General features: G+C 43.4%; 1 protein-coding gene across 3 annotated transcripts in view; it reads left to right on the top strand.

The window, feature by feature from the left end:
* The window catches only part of LOC116987846 (myosin-16-like), a 157,065-nt gene that overhangs the window by 24,064 nt on the left and 106,120 nt on the right, over positions 1-26,881 (top strand). For 2 of the 3 annotated variants that reach the window (XM_033044100.1, XM_033044098.1), the window contains exon 3: positions 16,773-17,000. In XM_033044100.1, coding sequence (XP_032899991.1) covers positions 16,773-17,000 — 228 coding nt within the window. Of the gene's footprint in view, positions 1-12,274; positions 12,809-16,772; positions 17,001-26,881 lie in introns of those variants that run through there. The other variant, XM_033044099.1, reaches the window with a different exon arrangement.

Raw genomic sequence — 26,881 nt, 5'->3', positions numbered from 1 at the left:
TAGGGAGTGGATGAGAAAGTGGGATACCATACAACTAGTGTGAACGTGTGATCGATGGATGACGTGGACTCGATGGGCCAAAGTGTTTCTTTCTACGCTGTATCATTCAATTCTATTCAATGCATAGATTTGGGGTTTTTTTTGTTCTAGAGATACAGCGTGGAAACAGACCCTTCGGCCCACCGAATCCACACCGACTATTATCCTATACATTATCCTAGACTCTAGGGACTATTTACAGAAGTCATTTAACCTACTGTATATGAGAATTTTGCACAAACAGTCTGTGACCCATAGCGCCGTGGCTGGTGGTGCTATATTTAGAATCCATGGTGCTGCAGCCGACAGCTCTTTGTTTAAATTCCCACACACTAAACTGACAGCGCTGTTTAAACCTTTGCGCGCCAAACCAGCAGCGCTGTGTGTATTGCTTTGCACACCAAGTCTGTAGCAATGTGTGTGGAGATGTTGCTCATTACCCGAGTCCCGATCAGCGTCGCAGACAGAGGCAGAGAGAGAGAGAGAGAGAGAGAGAGAGAGAGAGAGAGAGAGAGAGATATGTGCTGCTGTAATACGGACCCCACGCATACCAAGACAAGTATGAACATTGAATTCTCACAATTCTGTTAACCCTTGCTGTCTCCTCCCCTTCCTACCTCAGCCCTCGGGCTCCTCCTCCTCCTTTTTCCTTTCTTCTCCCCGCCTCCCCCCCACCCCCTATCAGTCTGAAGAAGGGTTTCGGCCCGAAACGTTGCCTATCTCCTTCGCTCCATAGATGCTGCTGCACCCGCTGAGTTTCTCCAGCATTTTTATGTACCTTCGATTTTCCAGCATCTGCAGTTCCTTCTTAAATACCAAGACAAATATTCTTTGTGTTCGCTCGCTTGCCAATAAATCTGATGTGTTCATGAGACAAGTATTGTTTTTGTTCCCTCAAGCCAATAAAACTGATTTTTAACTAAACAGATGATTATGTTATGCTAGTCAGATCCTTGAACCTGTTCCCCTGTAACACCTACAAACTTGCACGTCTTTAGAATGTGGGATGGAGCACTCAAAGAAAACTCATGTGGCCACAGAGAGAACGTACAAACTCTATACAAGCAGCACCCGTAGTCAGAATCAAACCTGGGTCTCTGGCGCTGTAAGGCAGCAACTCTACCACTGTGCTGCAAACTCTGAATTTTTATTTAAATTTGCCAATGGTGCACTCATTCTCAAAGGCTGTAGATGCTAGATGCACTGAAGTTTCAGGATGAGATCATTCAATACAGTGTTGTCTGTTACATTGAGCTGTGATGTTGACATGATCTCTCTTGTGGATGAGCTCTAAGGCCTAATAATCATCCCCCCCCCCACTGATGTTTGTGAACCATGGACATGTTGCTCATTACCTAAACCATTAAAACGCATCAGTAGATAATCACAAACATTTTGATTTTATAACTCCAGCAGGCCAGTATTTTCCTGTGAAATAGTGTAACCAGCTATTCACAGTGTGCGCACAGCTATGTCCATGTTTTAATACCCCCAGGGTGGCAAGTCTGAGATTGAAGTTTACAGTGCAATGGTTTACTTACTGCACCATGGGATCCGACACAGGCGGTTGCTTTTGCTGTCACTGGTGTCCCTCCCGCTGGTCCCAGACGCAGGTCATATCTGAAATTACTGCTCTGTTGCTCAGCATCCTCCGTGCTGTGGGTGGATATTCCTGAGTGGTAAATCAGGACCCCCTGCCGGCTGCACGCAAGACAATTCCTGAATGAAGCAGCAAAACTAAGTAGAAGCTGAACTCGAAAGCAGCTGGGATAAGAAGATCAAGGAGGTAGAGTGAGGCTGATAGATTGCTTGGAAATAATAGATATACAAACCAGATTGTTATGAGAGAGCTTAAACGTGAACTAGGCCAAAGGAGACGGGGATGAAGTTGGAGGCCCTAATGCATATAGTGTGACAGCAGGGTTTACAGGGGAGCAAGCAGCTATGCAGTTGATGGAAATGTAATGTTCCCATCAACTCCTGCGAAATATTACTGCAGAATATCCTTTTAAATTATAGTCTTTGTCAGTTGTTGGCTGAGAAGCTGGAGCCCCACAATAGCGAACCACAGCTTGGGGAGGGCAAGGAAAGAAATATGCTGCATAGGCAGGTGCAGAAAAAAGCATGGTGCAAGGTGGAGCAGTGGATAAAAAAAATATTACAGGTTGAAGGGCAGAGAGGACCCGGACAGAGATGCTTGAAAAATAATGGTGGACAGCTGTAATGACATGGGCACATGTGTTGATGAGGGTGGGATCCAGGGATGGGGGTGATGTTTCTGCCAGAAGAAAACTTCTGGGCCACGTTGGTCAATCTTGCCTTCCTTCAGCCAGTAGATCCTTAGAAATAAACCCGGAAGGATCTTTTCCTCATTGGAATTGAAAAGAATGAGAGGTGATCTTCAATAAAATATAAGGCATGTAATATTCAGAGGGAACTTCTGAGAGATGTTGCTGGGAGATTGTTTTCCCTAGTACGTTGATCTGGACCCATGGAACAAACTTTCAGATTGAACATTTCAGACTGATGAGGTTGGTAAATTGATGGATATCCATTCTGTAGGAATGTGACATGCAAAGGGAAACAGATACAAGAGTGGAAATGAAGCCAAGATCAGATTGACCATAATCTTATTGAATGGTGGAGCATGTTCAGGAACTCAATGGCTGACCTGCTCCTGTCTTGAGTTTTCTTATGATCAGCTATAATTTGGTCAGGTGCCCTAGTGTTGCTGGTTTACTGTGTATGTGTCTTAGGATGAGAATGAGCCTATGGAGTTCCTCCCCAATCAATTCTTTGGAGCTTTCTGGGACATTCCTGCTCCATAAGACTCCAAGAATGACGATCAGTGGATGCAAAGTTTGCCACAGTGTTTATTGGGGGAAATGGTGCGGTGTCACTGATCTGACTGATTAACCATGTATGGACGTGGCTGAACATAACTTATTTCCAAATAACATATTTTTGAGAAGATCAATTAATCTACTGCAATTTGTTAAAATTGATTAATCCAGTTGTTTTTCTTATCATACACAAAATGTTCCAAGGCATGGTTTGTCTGAACCTCTCTCCCAGGGAGTCTGAGTGACCCACACAGTAATTTCAGGGATGCAGTCGACGTTTAATTTGCTGTCTGCATCTTGGACCATGATGTCATCCAATCTCACAATTCAAGCTCTTGTTTATTTCAAACGCTGACATGTTACCAAGCCAAAGTCAACAGTACGTTGTGGAGCTCCATTAAAGATGATGCTGAACTTGTATTGAATGTGAGGCCTGGGTGGAAATGTTTGTTGTCAGTATGTATGTGCTGGACGACCTCTGATTCAACGCAGCGGGCCGATCCGTTTAGCCGTATAAATTAGACGTGCTCTTGGGTAAATGTTTAGGATTCCTTCCCTTTACTGCCTTGGTATCTGCGTGCTGGGCTGACCTCAGGTCAACTAAGTTAGTACAAGCGAATTGCCGAAGGTTGTAGAAAAAGTTATTAAATCCTAATAATGCTTTGCCTCCTTTGTGATTTAAAGCTGAACTTAATGGGAGAGAAGGTTCATACTGGCTATTTTAGTAGCCATGCAGTGTGCAGGCTTGCAGCCATAGCTGGAGAAATTTGGAAGCTTAAAATATAACTCAAGTGTATTTTGGGGAAGTCAGTGTTTGGTGGATATGCATCATATATCAGCCGCTTATCTGAGCTGTTTTTTGCAGAATTTCATATCTTAAAATATAATCTAATGCATGCAGGACAATTATCTGCATTTATTATTAACAGAACATTCCACGCCTCAACAAATTCACAGATATGTGTATAAACAGAAAGGACTTGAAATAATTATTTGAATAATGTTAGGAAATTTGCTGTGCTACCAAGAACAAGAGAAGAGAACTTGGAAAATGGATTGGAGTTGATGTTGAATGCTGTCAATTGGAAATTATTAATGGTACTAACATTGTAGCCTTTGGTAATTTTCATTTTTTAATTATCTTTCAGTAATCATTTTCCCTTTCTTCCCCCGTTTTTAGAAATAACACATCCCTTAAGTGAGCAAGTTGCCAGGAGTGTCCATGGATACTATCAATCCCACTCTTGGAAGAATTAAGACATAATCTCCCAGCCATTCTTTCTTCCTCTTTCCCTTTTGGGCAAGCTAACCCATTGAAGATCTTTCCATTAAATGCAGTGAGTTCCTGGTAGAAATTTTCTGTGATCACTCCTGCAATCACCGGCTGTGTGTACCGAGTTTGTACCGTCTCCCCGTGACCGCGTGCGTTTTTTAGTTTTAGAGATACAGCGCGGAAACAGGCTCTTCGGCCCTCCGGTTCCGCGCCGACAAGTGATCCCGCACACACCGGGACAATTTTTACCTTTACCAAGTCAATTATGCTACATACCTGTACATCTTTTCTCCGAGATCTTCGGTTTCTTCCCACACTCCAAAGACGTACAGGTATGTAGGTTACTTGGCTTGGTGTGTGTGTATATTTTCCCCAGTGTATGTAGGGTAATGTTAATGTACGGGGATCGCTGGTCGGTGTGGACTCGTTGGGAAGAACGGCCTGTTTCCGCTTTGTATCTCTAAACTAAGCTAAAGCAAAACTCTCCTTCTGTGGATGACCGAATTCATCACTCTCAAAACTTCTCAAATTCTTCAATAAATTGTGGACGTTATTTTAATACCTTATTTTAAGTTAGAAGTCATTGTGTATTTATCTCCTGGAAGTTTAGTTCAATGGCTGTGGGATTCGGCAGGATATCCTCTCTAGTGGGAAGAACGTGGATTAGAAAGCAGGTCATCTGGAGATGGGGTAAACCTGGGGTTCAGCTACTGTTTGAGCACACAAGGAATTGATTTTTCCCAATGGACAGCTAAAACACTGCGATAGAAAATTTCCCTCAGCCAGTAATGCCATTCAACAGAGTAGAAACAGGCCCTTCGGCCCAATTTGCCCACACCGGCCAACAAGTCCCAGCTACACTCGTCCCACTTGCCTGCATTTGGCCCTTATCCCTCCAAACCTGTCCTATCCAAGTACCTGTTGAACTGATTCTTAAATGTTGGGATAGTCCCAGCCTCAACTACCTCCTCTGGCAGCTTGCTCCATACACCCACCACCCTTTGAGTGAAAGAGTTACCCCTCAGATTCCTATTAAATCTTTTCCCCTTCACCTTAAACTAAGTCCTCTGGTCCTCAAACCACCTACTCTGGGCAAGAGATTGTGCATCTCCCCGATCTAGTCCTTTCATGATGTTATATCCCTCAATCCTTTTGCGCTCCAAGGAATAGAGTCCCAGCCTACATAACCTCTCCCTATATCACAGACTCTCTAGTCCTGGCAACATCCTCGTAAATCCTCTCTGTACCCTTTCCAGGATAATGTCCTTTCTACAACATAGTGCCCAGAACTGCACACAATACTCTAAATGCGGTCTTGCCAACATCTTATACAACTGAGTGACCACCCAACCTCTATACTCAATACTCTGACCGATGAAGGCCATGTGCCATAAGACTCCAAGGAACCATGAAACTGCACTCCTGGATTGTTCTGATCTACAACACTCCCCAATCATAATTTTTGGAATTAGCCACTTAATTTTCTCTCTAACCTATGTTGCAGTTGGTTGATCCGGTAAAATGTAATATTTTAATATGGTTGTAGGTTTGCAGATAATCTGCTCTGAATGAGGCAAAATTCTCACAATAGTATTGAAATAAGAGCTACAATCTGAAACTCTTTTCTTCATGTTTCTTCTCCCACCAAAATAAAAACTCCCCTCACCCCACTCACCATCAACAACACCACAGTCACATCTGTGGAGTTTTTTTAAGTTCCTGGGAACCATCATCTCCAAGGACCTTAAACGAGGGGCCACAGTAAAACCACTGTAAAAAAGGCACAACAGAACATGTACTTCCTGCGGAAGCTGAGAAAGCACAACCTGCCACAGGCAATGATGGTCCAATTCTATACGATCAGCGTAGAGACTGTCCTCACCTTCTCCATCATGGTCTTGTTTGGTTTGGTTGAGGAGAGAGCCAGGCAGTTAAATGTGAGACCGTCTTGGGAGGAAGTAGAACAGTGGTTTGTTAAAAGAATGCATGTGCTACATACTAAGAAAACCAAAAGAAGGTCGTTTGGCATAGAACCAAAGGATGTGGTGTAGAGCATGGCAGTAGATGGGAGCAAGATGTCTCCAGATGTGGATCTGCAGTGAAAATGGACCAAATGAACAAAGGGTGGAATTTCAGAGTTCTCTGGAACATACTGAAGGCATTACACTTTGGGATGATCGACAGCAATACTGCGTATGTGTACAGTTCATGATTGATCATCAAGTGAACCAGATTTCTGTCATGATTGCAGCAAGGTAATTGAACAAAAGGATATTGATTATAGAATTGCCGGCGGAGGTAGCCATGAGGATGAGAAGTAGGTCTACAAAGCCACGTAACAGGATTGTCAGATAATTATACCAGCGTGAGGTATCCCTGAGGAAGTTATTACAGTCCAGCATCGGTTAAAGCCAGTACATTGCCAAGGGCTGGAGACTGGGTAATTGCCATCTGTATTAGTATTTAAGAATGTGAGAATGACTTTCCTTTCAGTCTCATTATTTTTCCACAATAAGGCTCCAATGTTTTTCACTGGATACTTTCTTGTGTGAGATGCACTCATGTGATTGGTTTAGTTATCGTTCTGTAGTATGTTGTGACTTTGGTTGTGCCCTACACAAATGAAAGGTCTTTATTCAAGACAATTTCCAGACTCATTATACTCTCAAAACGGAATGGTAACTGTAGATGATGACGGAGACAGAAGATACTGCAGATACTAAGGGAGAAATCTGTAAGAAGGAACTGCAGATGCTGGTTTAAACCGATGGTAAACAGAAAAAGCTGGCGTAACTCAGCGGGACAGGCAGCATCAACAGTTGCGGCCCCAACACCGAGCCTTGCGGCACTCCATTCGCCACTGCCTGCCATTCTGAAAAGGACCAGTTCACTCCTACTCTTTGCTTCCTGTCTGCCAACCAATTTTCTATCCGTGTCAACACCCTACCCCCAATACCATGTGCTCTAATGTTAGTCACCAGTCTCCCATGTGGGGCCTTATCAAAGGCTTTCAGAAAGTCTAGATACACTACATACACTGGCACCCCTTCATCCATTTTACTTGTCACATCCTCAAAAAATTCCAGATTAGTCAAGCATGAAAGTTGCTGTGCCTAATTGAAAAAGTTGGTTTGAGAATGCCAAAGTTGCCTTCTATATAATTAAAAGTCTAATCTTAATCACTTTCTGTTTACGCTGTATATTGATTTTAGGAAATATGTTACCACGTACGGCTGTGATATTTGGTCATCTTACTCAGAGTCCCCCTCCGCTCATCAGGTGCCGAGGATTTTCCCCATTAATGAAAAATAAAAGAGTTCTTAGTGTCTAAAAATTGTTGAGATTCTCTCTCCTGTCAATCACGCCATGAAGGCCACGCCCCTTCTAGTGGGAGGGACTATAAAACCTGGCAGTGTGGGCGTGGCTCAGTTTCTGCAAGAAGGGGAGGAAGAGGTCACGCCTTGCACCCTGCTTGAAATTGTAGGAAACTGCACTCGAATTTGGTGGCCTTGCACCCTGCTTGAAGTGGCATTTCAAGGAATAGCCGTGAGTCAACTGCCAGCCCACCAGCCTTGAGCGATTGAGCTGCCAGCACATCAGGCTTGAATGACCAATGGGTCCCATTTAGTCTAGTAAATTGATACAATTCGCTTGCTAACTAAACTGATAATAGATACTGAATAAAGTTTGATTAGCTAACTGGAGACTGATTTGCACGTGACAAGAACAGGGTGGATTGTCTGACTTAGACAATAGACAAGAGACAGTAGGCCATTCAGCCCTTCGAGCCAGCACTGCCATTCAATGTGATCATGGCTGATCATCCAAAATCAGTACCCTGTTCCTGCCGTCTGAAGAAGGGTTTCGGCCCGAAACGTTGCCTATTTCCTTCGCTCCATAGATGCTGCTGCGTCCGCTGAGTTTCTCCAGCTTTTTTGTGTACCTTTGATTTTCCAGCATCTGCAGTTCTTTCTTAAACACCCCGTTCCTGCCTTCTCCCCATATCCCCTGACCCCTGACTTTAAGAACCCGATCCAGCTCTCTCTTGAAAGTATCCAGAGAACCGGCCTCCACCACCCTATGAGGCAGAGAATTCCACAGACTTGTGATCACAATCAGGACGGCTTGTCTGACTTGCAAGAAAGCAATAAAACAACACGTATTTACAAGTCCAGACTGAGGAAGAATGGTCTCTAAAATTTGCTGAAGCACATACTGATCAAACTTGAAAGCTTGGAAGATCTTACCATAAATTATGCAATTAAGACATTTGTTTCTCGCCCATGCGTTTTAAGTGTATTTATATCTCTTTCTGCCTGATGTGCACACAAGGCCATTGTCAACGCTGCCCGCAGAACATGATTTGCAGATGGCTTTTGATGTGGTTATTCAGCCTTTTTTTTCAGTTCATCATTTCTGATCTTTGTTTGAGGTTTATTCTTGCCGAATCTTGCCAGCCAGTTTTTTTTCTTTGGCATTACTTGACTGTGTTGTCCCTACTTATTGGCTAATTTATAAGCCGTGCTTTAACATGTTCTAATAGTTGATTGGTTCAGGTTCTCAATATGCAGTTTTGTTTAATGAGCTTCACAAAAATATAGTAATGGAGTTTTTGCAAATTGTTTTGTGTGAGATGCATTTCAGAATTAGTTTGGGGAATAGTTTGATTTTTCTCTCAACAATGCAGAAATGGGGCCCATTCATTATTGTAGAGGTGATTTCTTTGCTGAAGTTTAACCATTTATGTAAGACCCGGTGGATTATTTGTTGTAAATTATTTTTAATCTTCCTTGAAGTTGGATCAAACTTGCAACATTCCCAAACATCAGCAATACATTTCAAATGGATTCTCACCAACGACTGGGAATAGAAGTTATTGATTTTTTCTGTTGTGACTCTTAGAATTAGTGCTGACACCCAAGATGGCACGGCGGCCTACAACGTTACTAGTTCCTATTCGATTATATTGTCTACTGCGCCAGTATTTTGTGTCTATCTTCGGTGTAAACCAGCATCTGCAGTTCCTTCCTACATATTTTGTCTACTAAGGTGTTTGCTTGGTGATGTGGGGGCAGATTGGTGCATAATCATGCAGATTTGCCTCACCTCAGCAAGTCAAGGGAATGCATCACTTTGAAATTTACCACTTAACTTTATGGAATATCTCTGTGTAATGCAAAGCTGAATTTTCTGAAAAAAATTAAGGTCCCAATGATTTAATTGTGGCATTGTTATACAACGGCCCTTATTTGATCCTGGAATCGTGTTGAAATAGGGAAATACGATCTTTTCAAGGGAAGAGTAGCAATTATCGAGTCATAGAGTGTGAATGTGTGGAAACATGCCCTTCGACCCAACTTGCCCACATCGGCCAACATGTCCCAGCTACACTAGTCCTACCCACCCTCATTTGGCCCAAATCCCTGTAAACCTTTCCTATCCATTTACCTGTCTAACTGTTTCTTAAACATTGGGATAGTGCTTTACAATTATATAGTGTGGAAAATACAGCAATTGGTTTGTGCATTGCAAACTCCCGCAGTATTATAATATTAATGATAATCTCACTCATTTAGACGAATAGTTGTGAAGAAAGTAGTGATAATTATCCTCAGTAGTTGTGTGAGATTGTGTGCATCAATCTGAGAGGGCATACGTCATTGGCTTTCGATCAAAAGGAAAGATACCAATTGGGCTGCAAGATAAAGACAGGAGGGTATGGAATTGAGGGGGGGTGCAACTGGGATGCCAGGTATCATTGTTGAGCCGTCTGGAGATGTTGTGGGCTCATCAATGAAACGTCACAGAAGGAGGGTGCCCGCCTAACGACCCCGATGACGTACCTACCCTACCTTTCACCACTCCAATCCCACTGCAAATATCAAGTGTGCCGACTTGCTACAGGGATTGAAACATCAAGTCATATTAGCTCTGCTACCAGTGCTTTGTGCACAGCACCTCCTCCAATCATGGTAGTGTTGCTTAATAATGGAGATTCATTACAAGGATAGTATGGTGCAACACAACTTTGGAATTAAACCGATTTACGGACTGGGTGATGGGTGGGGAGAGAAATGAAGCAGGTATATCAACACTTTTTTTCTCCGTTTTTGTCTATTTATTTCTTTACGTTTTTTCCTATTTCTTTTACTTACTCACTCTTCGACCACACTCATTTGGTAGTTTAGGGGTTCTATTCTTACACATTCACGTTCACTTTCATTTTCTTTCTCTCTTGCTCTTTCTCTCTTTTTCTATTTCATCTTTGCTGAAATTAAAATTGAAGCTGTACAATTGTGTCATATGCCGCGTTTTATACTTTTGTACACTGCTAATAAAAATATAAATTAAAAAAATAAATAATGGAGTTTAGGGATAGTGGAAGATAGTGGAGTGTAGAACTGAGGGAATGCAGTGACAATCGGTCTCTTTAATGTAAAGTGAGGAACATTCCCAAAATAGGAAGCTATTGTGGAGGGAGTCTAATGCCTATTTCCGTTGTCAATAAACAATGTGTATGTGTGTTCCATGCTCAGTGTAACACGTAGTACACTTCTCATCACAACTGTGCTTGTCAACCTGCTGACCATATTGGACTCAATGCCGTCAGAGTTTAGCAGACTAAGCAACTCTTGTACTGCACTCTAACTAGTCCATTAATAGGACTGGAGTTGTGTTCCTTTCCTTCATTCTCTTCCCCTCCTCACTGTGCCCCCTCTAGCATTTGTGAAAAGCCAATCTAGAAAGTATCAAATTTGTGTTAACTTTTAGCTGTTTGCATGCTACATTTTAATAGAAATAGATATAGATAACAGTAATAGAAAAGCAAATATGTTTGTCATCCATTTCCTGTTTATATTTTGAGTGAAATCAGTGAACACGAGTTTCAGCAATGTAGTATCCACCATCTTGTTCTTGTAGGTGAGGGTGAATTCTATCGTATATAGTCTTGCAATGCAGAAAAGCGGCCATTCAGCCCACTGAGCCTGTACTGACTATTTCAAAGAGCCATCTGATTGATCGCAGCACCCAGCTCTTTCAGGACTCTGAAGGCTCGTGCCGGTAGACCAAAAAATAGTTTCTACCCATGTACGATAAAAGAGCTAAATTCCAACAGAGAATGCTGGGGAAGCAAAATGTAATTCCAAGAAATGCCACCAAATTCAAATTCTTTTAAATTCTTTTAAATTCTTTTAAAATACCTATTTATTTTTTACTAATAAGTGTACATATGTGTTAATGGTTGTCGTGTTTGTATTTTTTTAACCGGAGGAGATGTAATGGAATTTCGTTGCACAGTATTGTGCAATGACAATAAACGTATTCATTCATTCATTCATTCATTCATTCATTCATTCATTCATTCATTCATTCATTCATTCATTCATTCATTCATTCATTTCTCCTAAAATGGCTCTGTTTCTTTCCTAGTCTCAGGCTGTGGGATGTTATAATGAAGTGTGCCGTAGAGCAGCTGTGAGCTGATCACTTCCTTCTTTGCCATTTGCAGAGGATTGCGATATGAAGCAGATCTCCCCCCCCTTTCCCAGCCCAATGGCTCCAACATCTTTACTGTAACCTTCATGAATCATTGTCCTGAGATTAAGTCTGAATAATTAATTGTTCCGTTTCTCACAGTGTTGGGTGATTTGTGTTGATAGTTCACTGTTAAGAGATCACAGCAATAGAGACATTGAGCCTGAGAATGTTTAAATGTTGATCTTGATTGCGCACTGTTCTGCATCATATCTGAATCACGGGATATAAATGACAGAGAAATAAGGTTGTATTTTGTCAGGTATTTGTAAACTAGGATAAAAATAGAGATAGTATTGTTTACTTTTTATCATGACATAAATACTAAGATTTGAGAACAAATAAAATGCACTTTAATGCACACAGGGTATGTACTTGTAGCCAAGATTATTCCACTCTCTGGTAACCAATGAAGTTCATAGTGGAGTTGCTACCTATTGATTCATTAGGCCTGTAAGTATGCAGTTTTTCAATTCTTAACAGCACCGCCTGAAGGGATCAGATGTGGTGAACACAATGAATGAACAGAGCACCTGCACAGTGAGCTGAAGGTTGATAGATTGCAGCAAAACTTAGGAAAGCGTGCAGAGTTTGGCAGCTGTGGGGGCAGAGGAACCTGCACTGATCACGACTCTTTTCTTGGCGGCCATTCCTAATGTGCTGAACCGGCTTGCTGCAGCAAGTGAAAGTGTCAAATAGCAGAGCAGTTGTTAGACATTCAAGGCACGTGGGGCAACAGAGAGGGAGCAAAGGTATCCGTAGGGAAAAAAACTCGACAAAGAAGCAAGAAGCGAGGTTCGAGACATTAGGTGTAGCTGCAGGAAGAAACTAGCCACCTTTTTTTATCCTGCATGGCTTTTGAATCGGAGCTCCAGTCTCAGTAAAGCAATTTAAGCCTTGCCCTGCTGTTTCGATTCTCATCATCCAGACAGACAGGTGTGCACTTTGAAGTGGGAGGCACACGGCCAATTGAGAAATGTCAAGAATTCCGCGCCTGCAGAGATCACGGTCCCTGTCCGATGAATCAGAAGCTGCGGATGGAGCAGAGCTGGAACCCGAACCAGAAGATCTAGACTGGGATAACTACAGTGTGACCCTGGAGGAGAAGATAAATGTCGTATGTATTCCATTTCACTTGTGAATTCCCCTTTCCCAACAACTTCTGTTTCGCCCAGCCAGTGTGAAAGAATGAGCGTGCTGTTTGAAGCCGCTGTAACATTAGCCAATGAAAAGGTGCTTGGGAGGAAAGGAAAACCTGAAGCAGATTGCACTAAGATCGCCTGTTTTTGAGTGCACTGTAATTGAATGCAGTTGGATTGTTAGCCATTCCACAGATAATTTCAGGCTGCCATGAAAACTCTCAGTTTAACTCTTTAGGGCACAGTCTTGCAGCAATCGTTTTTTGAATTTAACAAATGAAGCTCGTTATGTGTTGTTTTCTGACATAATACATTATTTAAATTCCCACTCGGATCTAACACAGGTTACAAAATAATATATTGATTTCTATATTTAATGAAAAGACATGTGTTAAAATCTGCAGATTTGAGTTTGCACGTTTAATTCAAGGTTTGAACGTACCCATTGTTATCGGTAAGAGGGTAGTTCCATTACATAATTCGAAGTTGGCGCTGTTGCTACAAGTTGCTCAGACAGACAGCGCATCAGGAATTGTAAGGAGTTGCATTTAACCCTTTAAGGTTGGTTTCTGAAGCATGATCAGTGTATTTCACAGAAGATGAAGGAGAAAAGCTGTGATGGTCCCGTCCAATAAATGAAAGATTTGGTGTTCATTATGCCCCATGTCATTAATGCCTCTAGGCAGGTGTTTAGAGCTCTCCCAGATAGCAACCCTCGCAGCAAGAATGTAAAGTCATGGTGAAGTGTGGTTTTAATGTCTGCTTTCCCTGAATCTGTTTGCCTCTGTCCCTCGACCATCTGTGTTTGATGGTTTCCTTGTGCACGGCATTTGCTCGCATTTCAATCCCCTGATCTCATCTGTCACGTTTCCATGGATGCCGTGTTTCCTGGTTCAGGGCATCTCTGACACTTAATAACTAGGTGCCCGTTGGTCTGTCTGTTCACAGTGCTTGATTTCTATGATTTTATGCTTTTAAGCACCAATGATTTTCAGATCCTCCATAACCCAATGCTTTTTGAATGCCTGGTTTCCCTGGTAGTCAGCGTTGTGTTTGAAATTTCCAAGAATTCTTGCTCTTCTGTATTTATGGTACTCGTTAGATTTGTCGGCTAATTGCTGGGAACTTTGATGTGACATGTATAGGCAGTTCCCCATTATTGAACAATAAACACAGCACTCACAATTATTTGTGTGCAGTGCTAATGTAATTTTCTTAAAGCATCATTTTGGATATTAAAAACAACATTAATCGATTGTTTAAGTTACTGGATAGCAAGGACTGAGTAGTTGTACATAATTTAATTCTTTATTTGCAATGTTGCTGTTGTTTGGTTATGGTCAGTGTATAGAGTCAAGGGCCTGTCCAATTTGTGCGTCATTTACGTGACATCCTTTATGAGTCATGACGCGTGCATTATGCGCGCATGGCGTGTGGTGAGGCGTGGTAGCGCACCTGCGTGACGCGCAAATGATGCCTAAGTGGGACAGGCCCTTCAGCCCAACTTGCCCACACCGGCCAACATGTCCCAGCTACTCTAGTCCAACATGCCTGTGCTTGGTCCATACCCTTCCAAACCTGTCCTATCCATGTACCTGTCAAACTGTTTCTTAAACATTTGGATAGTCCCAGCCTCATCTACCTCCTCTGGCAGCTTGTTCCATACACCCACCACCCTTTGAGTGAAAAAGACACCCCTCAGATGCCTATTAAATCTTTTCCCCTTCACCTTGAACCTATGTCCTCTGGTTCTGCATTCCCCTACTCTGAGACTCTGTTCCTCTCATGATTTTATACACTTCTATAAGATCACCCCTCATCCTCCTATGCTCCAAGAAATAGAGACCCAGCCTATTCAACCTTTCCCGATAGCTCACACCCTCTAGTCCTGGCAACATCCTCGTGAATGACATGCATTTAGTGTTGTTATTGTTGTAGAGAAGGCTAAGTTATTTCTCATGATGAGCCTTTAATGATGTGGGATTTGCTGTCAGAGACGTTGAGCAAAAGTGTAGGTAGGAACTGCAGATGCTGGTTTAAATCGAAGATAGACGCAAAAAGCTGGTCAGACAGCGTCTCTCGAGAAAAGGAACATGTGATCTTTCGGGTCGAGGCGTCTGAAGAAGGGTTTCGACCTGAAACGCCACCTATTACCTTTCTCCAGACATGCTGCCTGTCCCTGCTGAGTTACTCCAGCTCTTTGTGTCTACCAACAGTGGATGAAAAAGACTAAATAACAATTGAATGGAACTAGACAGTAATTTGAAAATAAAATAGTGCATCACGGAGAAAATCATGTAATCTGCAGAGTTTTTAAGAGTCAACAGGATGGGTAGCGTAACCTCCTGCAGATTTGCAGGTCTCAATGTCAAGTTGCCTGCTTCAAAACTTTCACCATCAATTTAACAATTTAACCTTTTGTTAACTTGTCAAATTCTCTCAGTGTGTTGGTCATAAACAGCAGGGATAATTAATTTTAATTGTCAGTCTCAGTTGGAGCTCCAGTTAAAACTGGCAGAATCAATGAAAATTAATTGGAGACACGAATGTCGTTCAGTGTCCAGAAACTCTTTTTCTGGAAAGCATATTTGTGTAGATGTCAGATGAGAAGCCAGCGAAAACATGACCTCTCACGTGAGCTTGTATTCACTGTCTGAGCTCACACATCAGTAATGGCCACCTGTGTAGGAAGGAACCGCAGATGCTGGTTTACACCAAAGATAGACACAAAATGCTGGAGGAACTCAGTGGGACAGGCAGCATCTCTGGAGATGTTTTGGGTCGAGACCTGGCCACCTCGTGTGCCCTCGATAACCCAGGGAAAAATCTCTGGCACCTTTCAGGAGAGAAATTGGGAGAAAGGAAGAGAAACAAAGCAACGAAGCCAGAAATTGTTGTCATATTGAGCAAGGTTTTCGTCCTGTTAAAGTTTGTGATTTTACTTTAAGCAGTAAGCTCTTCATGGGAGAGATCCTAGAAAGACACCAGACACAAGCAATGGCAACAAACTACACTAATATCAGCCAGTCTCGGTTCCCTAGAGAAAAGGGGGAGGTGTCGTTTCGGGTTGAAACTGCTGAGTTTTTGTGTCTATCTTCAGTTTAAACCAGCATCTGCAGTTCCTTCTTAAACAGTCTCAGTTATGTTGGTTTAACTCCCTTTCACTGTGGCCCTCACTGTGGCCCTCCAAGGCCAATGTTCTCCAGTGAGCTCGCAAGAATATTGCTCATTTTCTGTTTTCTAAAAAAAAGTCAATAATTATAAGTTTAGGGAAGCCAACATTTGCAAGCAGTCGCTCATAACTCTGTAAAACTGAGCTGCTTTTTAAAAGAAGACTTCTTGTTTATTTGTGTTACTCGGACCTTTATTGCAGTAGTCGGGGGTTGATATAATTACAGAAAGCCTTTCAATGTTTCTGCTGGGTTATATCTGGAGGTAACGTTCTGTATGTATAGAGGCTCCTTTTGTCTGGCCCTTTGCCAAGTATTCTTATACTTGTGCGAGAGAGAGTGTAATTAGATATGCGGGGATTGCATGGCAAAGGTATCTAACTATTTTTAAATGCCTTCCCATTGTTTGGGATTCTTGTAGGGCAGTTGAGAACGAAGTAAAAATCCTGAGAGTGGACCCAGCTTGAGAGGAGAGTTTTAATTTTCCTTCGGAGTTATTCTGCGTGTTGATGTTGTAATTGGATCTGGTGCTGCAGGATGGAGGTCGACTGTAGAGTTTTCTTTGTACAGTTAACTCTCCTGTTCTGAATTGGAACCTGGTCTTCATTTAGTGGGGAATGCAGAGAGTGCTGGTCCACTCACTCACACATACACTCACTCTCTCTCACACACACACACACACACACACAAAGCTCTCGCTTCGGCATAGACGGAAACAATGCAGACTGTAAATCAAAGTCCTGCCCTGAACTGCTGCCAATCATGTTCACAGGAGCAGGGGGAGCTGGCTGCCTGTGAGCAGCGCTGCTCTCAGCTGCTGAAGGCGAAGCTGGATCTAGAGACTCAGGTCGCTGATCTGAGTGAGCGGTTGCTGGAGGAAGAGATCACTGCCACTGAGCTGAGCGCACAGAGATGTCAGCTACAAGCCGAGTGCCGCACTTTCAAGACGGGCATTGAAGAATTGGAGTGCACGCTGGTGAAAGCGGAGAGGGAGAAGCAGGTGAGTGGTGTTCTGTACCCCGTTCAAACCCAACCAATTGGCCGAGCAATAACGTGCCCCGATTAGAATCTCTGTTAACTTGGGGGGCAAAGCGGACAATTGGTAGCGCGGAGTCTTTGAATCATTTCAGCAACAGCTGAGTGCAAGCAAATGTGGAACAGGCATTCGGCAGAGGAGGATGTGACAGTTCTACCTTGTATTTAGAGTCGCAAAGTCCTAGTAGAAACATACAGGCCCTTCGGCCCAAAATGACCATGTCAGTCAAACGGTTCCATCAAAGTTACTCCCATCTCCTCGCATTTGGCCTATCCATGTACCTGTTCAAATGGTTTTTTTAAATATATTGTGTATTGTACTTGCCTTGACTACATCCTTTGGCAGTTCTTGCCATATATCCACCACCCTTCTGTGTGAAAAAAAGTTTCCTCTCGAGTTCCTATTAAATTTCCCCCTCTCAACTAAAACCTATGCCCACTGGCTTGATTCCCCAACTCTGGGTGAAAGACTCTGTGCATTCACCCTCATGATTTTATAAACCTCCAAACCTCCAAACCTCTCCCCCTCCCCCCCCAGGTCCCAGGTTGCTGCCCCAAGGATAAAGTCCTAGACTGCCCACTCTCACCCTGTTGCGTAGGTGTTCGACTTCTGGCAACATTCACTTAGATCTCTATTTGAAAGTAAATTCTTTGAAAACTTAACTAGGCTGAGGTTTTTCATACAACTGAAACGAAAATGTTGCACTGTAGGGGCAGATTTTAGTGTTTGAATAGATTATGAATGTACCTGTACAGGTAAGCTCACCTGAGGTGAGAGCTGCAAGGTGGTGCAGTGGTAGAGTTGCTGCCTTGAAGACCCAGGTTTGATCTTGACTACAGGTGCTGTCTGTACGGAGTTTGCACGTTCTTCCTGTGATTGCGTGGGTTTTCTCCAAGATCTTCGGTTTCCTCCTGCACTCCAAAGACATACAGGTTTGTAAGAATGTGCAAGGATCGCTGGTTGGTGCAGACTCATTGAGCCGAAGGGCCTGTTTCACTAAACTAAAGGTGGTACTGCATTTTTGTGCATTTGTGAAGGTTGGAATATAATATATCTTAAAAGGGTCATTATATTACTCAGGAACTTGTTGAATCTTTGTATAAAGTTACATTTCATGTTTAGATTTTCAAATGTCCCATTTATTTATTTATTTGAAAGGGTGGCTGGTCCTTTAATGACTTTATCACTCAGTTATGGTTAAAGGGGCATTGCCCTTTCTTGCTCACACTGAAGAAGGGTCTCGACCCAAATCATTGCCCATTCCTTCTCTTCACAGATGAGAATTGACAATAGGTGCAGGAGTAGGCCATTTGGCCCCTCGAACCAGCTCCGCCATTCAATGAGATCAAGAGTCCCCCTTGTCCTCAGCTTCCACCCTACCAGTCGTCACATACACCAGATAATCCTCCGACATTTTTGCCACCTCCAACTGGATCCCACCACTGGCCACATCTTCCCATCTCCTCCCCTTTCGGCTTTCCGCAGAGACCACTCCCTGGTCAATTTGTCCTTTCCCACCCAAACCAACCCCTCCCCTGGTACCTTCCCTTGCAACCGCAGGAAATGCTACATTTGTCACTTTACCTCCCCCCCTTGACTCCATCCAAGGACACAAGCAGTCTTTCCAGGTGCGACAGAGGTTCACCTGCACCTCCTCCAACCTCATCTATTGTATCCGCTGCTCCAGGTGTCAGCTGCTCTACATCAGTGGGATCAAGCACAGGCTTGGCGATCGCTTCGCCCAACACCTCCGCTCAGTTCGCAATAACCAAACTGATCTCCCGGTGGCTCAGCACTTCAACTCCCCCTCCCATTCCGATTCCAACCTTTCTGTCCTGGGCCTCCTCCATGACCAGAGTGAGTCCCACCGTAAATTGGAGGAACAGCATCTCATATCAACCCAGCGGTATGAACATTGACTTCTCCAATTTCAGGTAGTCCTTGCTTTCTCCCTCTTTCCCCTCCCCTTCCCAGCTCTCCCACAGCCCACTGTCTCTGCCCCTACCACCCCACATCAGTCTGAAGAAGGGTCTTGACCCGAAACGTCGCCTATTCCTTCACTCAATAGGTGCTGCCTCACCCACTGAGTTTCTCCAGCATTTTTATCTACCTTCGATTTTTCCAGCATCTGCAGTTCCTTCTTAAACATCTATAGAGTCTGAGTCATTTAGCACAGAAACATCATGATGGTGACCATCATGAGGCCTGTCTATACTAATCCCACTTACCAGCTTCTTTAGTTTAGTTTAGAGATACAGCGCGGAAACAGACCCTTTGGCCCACCGAGCCCGTGGCGACCAGCCACCGACACACACTAGCACTACCCTACACACACTAGGGACAATTTACATTTACCAAGCCAATTAACCTACAAACCGGTACGTCTTTAGAGAGTGGGAGGAAACCGGAGATCCCTGAGAAAAGCCATGCAGGTTGGGGAGAAAATTACAAACTTCCTACAGAGAAGTACCTGTATTTAGGATCAAACCCGGGTCCCTGGTACTGTAAGGCAGCAACTCTACCACTGCGCCACCACGCCACCATTTACAGATTCTGTTCTGACAAACGTTTATGTCTTGCTGATTCAAGTGCTCATCTCAATTCTTATTCATTTGATTCTCCTTCAAAAGATTTGGGATTGCCCTGTGCAAAAACTCGTGTGTTGTCATGGATTGTAAAGACTTTGGAAGTAGGCATCTTGGTGACAATGTTACCCACAAGAGACATTTGCTGTTTGACAAGTTGTATCCTATCCTCGTGTCTTGTCTGTTGACAAGGCCACTCAACCTCTCAGTTTCCCTCGCTGTATTGGCTTGCCACCACCCATCGCAGCCCCCAGCGTACCCTACTGCCAAGCTCAGAGACATGGCGTCAAACCTGAGCTACCACATGCCTTATGCCAGTATCAACATGACTAATTGCAGATTGCTCTTGCTGCTTGTGGCCCAGTCTGACCAGTTGGCATTCCTTGTGACACTGTGCACGTGTAGAAGTAGAAGGATGGAAAGAGATTTGCATACGGTGCTTTCTACAACCTCAGTGTGCTCCAGAATGTGATGTTCCTTGTGAATGACTTTTTGTCGTGCTATTCTGTGGGGAACGCAGCAGCCAATTTATGTGCAGCAGTCTACTACAACATTGTAATTTAATGATGATTGGAGAACATGTGTTATTTGCTGAGGGACTATTTCATTCAGAAACATAACTTGCAATTACAACGATCAAATCTGGGTGGTCCTTCGCTATCAGTCATGGCATAAAGGGCAGTGTTTCTGGACTGGGGTGGAATGGCTCGATGCCCTGCCACCATTTGGGCCAAAGTCACTGGAGTCATGAATGTTCCAGGGCTGTTGGATAGGATCTTGTCATCGAGATGAGGCCACAATGGGATCATAACTCTTTCGGTTAGGGCCCAGGGCTAGATGGATCCAGCAAAGTCCTGTCTTGTTTACATTCTTATTTGGGTGAAAAGTAGCTTCTCATGTCACACAATGGTTCAGTGGAGAGCAGATCATGTTATATATTGGGACGACAGATGGCACAATGGGCTAAGTGTTCGGCTGGCGACCGGAAGGTAGCCGGTTCGAATCCCGCTTGGAGTGCATACTGTCGTTGTGTCCTTGGGCAAGACACTTCACCCACCTTTGCCTGTGTGTGAATGTGTGTGAGTGACTGGTGGTGGTCGGAGGGGCCGTAGGCGCAGAATGGCAGCTACGCTTCCGTCAGTCTGCCCCAGGGCAGCTGTGGCTACAGAAGTAGCTTACCACCACCGAGTGTGACTGAGGAGTGAATGAATAATGCGATGTAAAGCGCCTTGAGTATTAGAAAGGCGCTATATAAATCCCATCCATTATTATTATTATTATCCTCAAAGGAATAATCCTTCAACAAATGCATTAGAAACATAGAAAATAAGTGCAGGAGTAGGCCATTCGGCTCTACAAACCAGCGTCGTCATTCAATATGATCATGGTTGATCGTCCAGAATCAGTACCCCTTTCCTGCTTTCCCCCCCCATATCCCTTCATTCCGTTTGTCCTAAGAGCTATATCCAACTCTCTCTTGAATACATCCAGTGAATTGGCCTCCACTGCCTTCTGTGGCAGAGAATTCCTCAAATTCACAACTCTCTGGCTAAAAAGGTTTTTCCTCACCTCAATCCTAAATGGCCTACCCTTTATTCTTAGGTAGACAAAAATGCTGGAGAAACTCAGCATTAACTGAGTTTGAGTTTCTCAAAGACCCGCTGAGTTTCTCCAGCATTTTTGTCCACCTTCGATTTTTCCAGCATCTGCAGTTCTTTTATAAACATACCCCTTATTCTTAAACTGTGACCTCCTGGTTCAGGACTCCCCCCAACATCGGGAAAATTTTTCCTTTATCTAGCTTGTCCAATCCCTTAAATTTTTTATATGTTTCTATAAGATCCCCTCTCTTCTTCATAGAAGTATAGAGCAATGAATCATCAACCTGCAATGACCAGGCTCAGGAATAGCTACTTCCCCACAGCCATCAGGCTATTAAACCTGGCTCGGACAAAACTCTGATCATTAATAACCCATTATCTGTCATTTGCACTTTATCAGTTTATTTATTCATGTGTGTATATATTTATATAATGGTAGGTACACAAAAAAGCTGGAGAAACTCAGCGGGTGCAGCAGCATCTATGGAGCGAAGGAAAAAGGCAACGTTTCGGGCCGAAACCCTTCTTCAGACCTTTATATTCAGAATTTATATAATGGTATATGGACACACTGATCTGTTTTGTAGTAAATGCCTACTATGTTCTGTGTGCTGAAGCAAAGCAAGAATTTCATTGTCATATCAGGGACACATGACAATAAACTCACTTGAACTTGAGCTTGATCTTCTTGGGTCCATTTAGAATCTGTGTGTATACTCAGATTTTATCTGAGCCAGTTTACACTCCCCACGTTCACATCATCTACAATCACTTTCCTCTCAACTAAATTATTCTACTCGAGTATACAGGTGCAGCAACATACATTGGCTGATTAACTGACCAACCTACACATCTTGAGATCTGGGTGGAAACTGGAGTATCCAGAGGAAAACCTTGGTGGTCACAGAGAGAATGTGAAAATTCCATACAACATCACCAGAGGTCAGGATCAAACTCAGGCCACTGGAGCTGTGAGGCAGCATTTTCCTTTGTGCACCACTGTGCTGGTTATGGAGCACAGTAACATCTGTGCATCTTCTTCATTTAACTCTCTAAGGCGGCACAAGGAAAGGTTAAAATATTCAACTGCAAAAGAAAATCTTTTAAGTGTATCTCATGAGGAAACCCACATGTCACGACCCAAATATTGACTCTACTTCATTGACGCTTTGTTTAAAGAAAAATAAATCTGGGTGGGCTGCTCGTGTAATTTTACCATCATGTTGATGGACTTGTGTTGCCTTTATCTAATTTAAAGCCATTTTTGTCTACATTGTTCATAAATAATCAATGTCTGTGACAGAGCAAGGCTACATGTTAAATAAACTTATGTGGCAAATCAGCTTTAAAAAAAAGTCATCATTTGCAGACTATTATTTTCTTTCTCTGAATAGCGAATGAAAATAATTTTCCCTATTCTATGAGGGATAAGGCAGTCTTGTGGAAGAAGTTTTATTTAAAATGCTCCCAAAGTATGTGCCTTTTAAAAAGATTATAAACTGATCTTGCCCAGAGGAGGTGAATCGAGGACCAGAGGACATAGGTTTAAGGTGAGGGGGAAAAGATGGATTAGGTATCTGAGGGGTAACTTTTTCACGCAAAGGGTGGTGGGTGTGTGGAACAAGCTGTCAGAGGAGGTAGTTGAGGCTGGGACTATCCCAACATTAAGAAGCAGTTCGACTGGTACATGGAATAGGGCAGGTTTTGAGGGATATGGACCAAACACAGGCAGAGTGGTGCTGCATACAGAGAGTGGTGAATCTCTGGAACTCTCTGCCACAGAAGGTAGTTGAGGCCAGTTCATTGGCTATATTTAAGAGGGAGTTAGATGTGGCCCTTGTGGCTAAAGGGATCATGGGGTATGGAGAGAAGGCAGGTACGGGATACTGAGTTGGATGATCAGCCATGATCATATTGAATGGCGGTGCAGGCTCGAAGGGCCGAATGGCCTACTCTTGCACCTATTTTCTATGTATCTATGTATGTAGGTGGGACTAGTGTAGCTGGGACATGTTGGCCAGTGTGGGCAAGTTGGGTCGAAGGACCTATTTCCACACTGTATGACTCTGTGATTCTGATCAACATCTTGGAGTAGTTTTGACCTATGACGGTAGTAGTGTGGCATTGTGAGCCATTAACTTGAGCTGCCTGTGATACTATTCCACATCTAGGAATGTGGGATGCATTTAAGTAACTGTGTTATTTACCTAAGCCTGTGGTTACATAACAAAGATATCTACCCTAACAATGAGGATCCAGAATGTGTAGTGTCATCTCAGTCTATTGAGACTTGATTAGTGCACAATATAGAGGCAATAAAGAACATAAAGGCAATAAGATGATCTGAATAATTGTATCCCAAATTACACTCACCCCAGCCCACTTCCCAACAGAACTGCAAACCAATGTGTAGGAAGGAACTGCAGATGCTGGTTTACACTGAAACATAGAAACATAGAAAATAGGTGCAGGAGTAGGCCATTCGGCCCTTCGAGTCTGCACCGCCATTCAATATAATCATGGCTGATCATCCAACTCAGCATCCTGTACCTACCTTCTCTCCTTACCCCCTGATACCTTTACCAAACAAGGGCCACATCTAACTCTCTCTTAAATATAGCCAATGAACTGGCCTCAACTACCTTCTGTGGTAGAGAATTCCACAGATTCACCACTCTCTGTGTGAAAAATGTTTTTCTTATCTCGGTCCTAAAAGATTCCCCCCTTATCCTTAAGCTGTGCCCCCTTGTTCTGGACTTCCCCAACATCGGGAACAATCTTCCTGCATCTAGCCTGTCCATGATCATATTGAATGGCAGGGCAGGCTTACAGGCCTGGCTGCCCACTTACAGTGACCAATATATTGACTGGAAATTTAATAAGATCATCTTTATACACTGTGTGACTACAACAGCAGAGCAGAAGCTTGGTATTCTGTACCAAATCACTTACCAATTGGCTCCTGTCCCATGAAGATAGACACAAAAAGCTGGAGTGACTCAGCGGGACAGGCAGCATCTTCTGGAGAGAAGAAATGGATGACATTTCAGGTCAAGACCGGACTCTACCCGAAACCTCACCCATTCCTTCTCTCCAGAGATGCTGACTATCCCGCTGAGTTACTCTAGCTTTTTGCGTCTATCTTCAGTATAAACCAGCATCTACAGTTCTTCCTACACATGACCCACCATATTTTAGTCACTTGTTAGGACTGTGACACAGTTCACAAGCTAACAAGCAAAAGCTTGACATTCTTTGGGACCACCTTGTGGGGCAGCCTATCCATCACCTGATGCATTCAACCCCTCCATCACTGTATGGATCCCCGTGTAGGTAACTTATCTACAAGATACACTCCAGGAAGTCTCCATCTTGCAGTTGATTTATTCTGCTCAGATACTTCACAGTGTTTGCACTGATGTAAATGTTTGGAGAATGATTTACGACATTTAAATCATACTAAAACATTTATACATCGGTGGGTGGTGAACCTACAGTCTGTGGAAAATTTTGACCTGTTTCCACTAAACCTGAATACATTTATGGAGCAAATTGTTCCAATAATTTATGCTCACAAGGTTCTGGAATGCAGTTACTGTGATATTACTGTGGTTAAATATTGCAGAACATGGAATCATAATTGTTAACCTGAAGTTTACGCGACACAGAGAGAGAGAGAACAGTATCGTGCCATGTGTCAGTGTCAGGAACGTTTTTCTTAAGCTGAACAAACCTTGTCTGCTTTATAGTGAAGGATGTTGGTTGTGGGAAAGTTGATGTGTTCTTATTTTGAACATCCAGAATTAAGCTCTCCCAGGTTAGAAAAGCATGACTGGGGGGTGAGTAAAACTTCCTCTGCTAAGTTCCAGGAATTTACATTGGCTTCAAAAACCTCGTTCAACTGGCGGTGCTCCTCAGTGATGGTTCCAAGTCAGAAGCAGATTTAAAACAAATGTACTCCAACAACTCTCCTTCCTGCCGCTGATTTATTCTATTTAGCTATTTCATAATGTTTGTGCTGATGCAAATGTTTGGAGAATGGGTTGAGAAGGTTCAGGTGCATGCCAGCCATCATGGTAAGATTTGCATTTTGTCAGCGTAGGCTGGTTTGAATTGACATGTCAGAGATGAAAGGTCACTGGTATTTAGTTCCCCTTGAAAAGTGTTTTATCAGCAACATCTTTCAAAGCTTATACATTGATCCTGCAGAAGCTGAAACAATTTTTATGTGCTTCACGGTTCATTGTCTGGCAAGAAAGTAGTATGAAAGACAGAAGCAGCTGAAATCAGCTCGATGCATGTCCATTTCTTTGCATTTTTGTCCAAGTTTGGTACTGAAAGCAAAATTAATGTACACTTTTAATGCTAGCTGATTTAAGGTTGATACAACTGCCAGAATATCTTCTTGACTTCTGGGGGTTATATATGTGATGAATGTTTAAGGGCCTGTCCCACTTGCGTGTCCTTGGCACGCAAATTACGCGACCTCGTGGTCGCGTTGAGCCGTGACGGTCCCGCGAAGGTCGGGTGCGATTTACATGCGTACGCACAGCCATCTAGAGTGCATGACATCATTTGAAGATGGACACAAAATGCAGGAGTAACTCAGCGGGACCGGCAGCATCTCTAGAGAGAAGCAATAGGTGACGTTTCGTGTCGAGACTCTTCTTCAGTCTGAAAAGAAGGGTCTTGACCCGAAACGTCACCCATTGCTTCTCTCCAGAGATGCTGCCGGTCCCGCTGAGTTACTCCAGCATTTTGTGTCTATCTTCAATTTTCTTGGCCCCGCTCTGGGAGTAGAAGTGGGGGTTGATCCGGACCACAACGGCCGTGAGCCCCAGGCCGAGTTCGGCGATCGTTTGCCTGCTTCTGCTGCTGTTGGAGGTGAGACGTTGCGTCGCGCCAGGGTCTTGGGCCTGTCCCACTTTGGCCGTCAGTTCCGCGACAGGTCGGTGGCGCGCGAAGATTTCGTTCACTACAAAAATTTCGGAGCCCCGCGCGATGTCGCACACAACTACATACCCCTCCGCGCTTCTAAGTGGGACCGGCCCCGCGCGGCTATACGATGCCCGTGCGCCTCAACGCGACCACGAGGTCGCGTAATTAGCATGCCAAGGACACGTAAGTGGGACAGGCCCTTTAGTGTTTGTATGTTTTATCCAGCAGACCTAAAAACACACTGACAAACCACACAGTTAATTTTGACCCATTTCCATTTCCATCTTGGTTTGGTGAACTGGCTCAGCAGACCATTAATGTTTACAGTTTAGTTTACTGTCACGTGCACTGAGGTACAGTGAAATGCTTTAGTTTTGCGCTTTCCAGACAATACATGTTTACAATCGAGCCATTTACAGTGTACAGATACACGATAAGGGAATAATATTTAGTACAAGGTAAAGCCAGCAAAGTCTGATCACGGATTAGTTCGAAGGTCACCAATGAGGTAGATAGTGAGGCAGAGGCAGCTTTACTCAGCATCCAGTCATGCTTTTTGAATGGTAAAAGTGAAGAGGACCTTGTGTGTATGCTTAATAAGGATTGGAAGTCATAAGCCCATGCCTTTTGTTTCTGGGATCCTGGCTTAAATTCTCACAGGAAACAGATTGAAAACTAATGAAATTTGAGTTTCCAACTGGCTGTGCTATTGGGGGGGGGG

This window comes from Amblyraja radiata, chromosome 26, assembly GCF_010909765.2.
Source record: "Amblyraja radiata isolate CabotCenter1 chromosome 26, sAmbRad1.1.pri, whole genome shotgun sequence".
Taxonomy (NCBI): Eukaryota; Metazoa; Chordata; class Chondrichthyes; order Rajiformes; family Rajidae; genus Amblyraja; species Amblyraja radiata.
The sequence above is the reverse complement of the archived record's forward strand: the minus strand, read 5'-3'. Positions and strand labels throughout refer to the sequence as shown.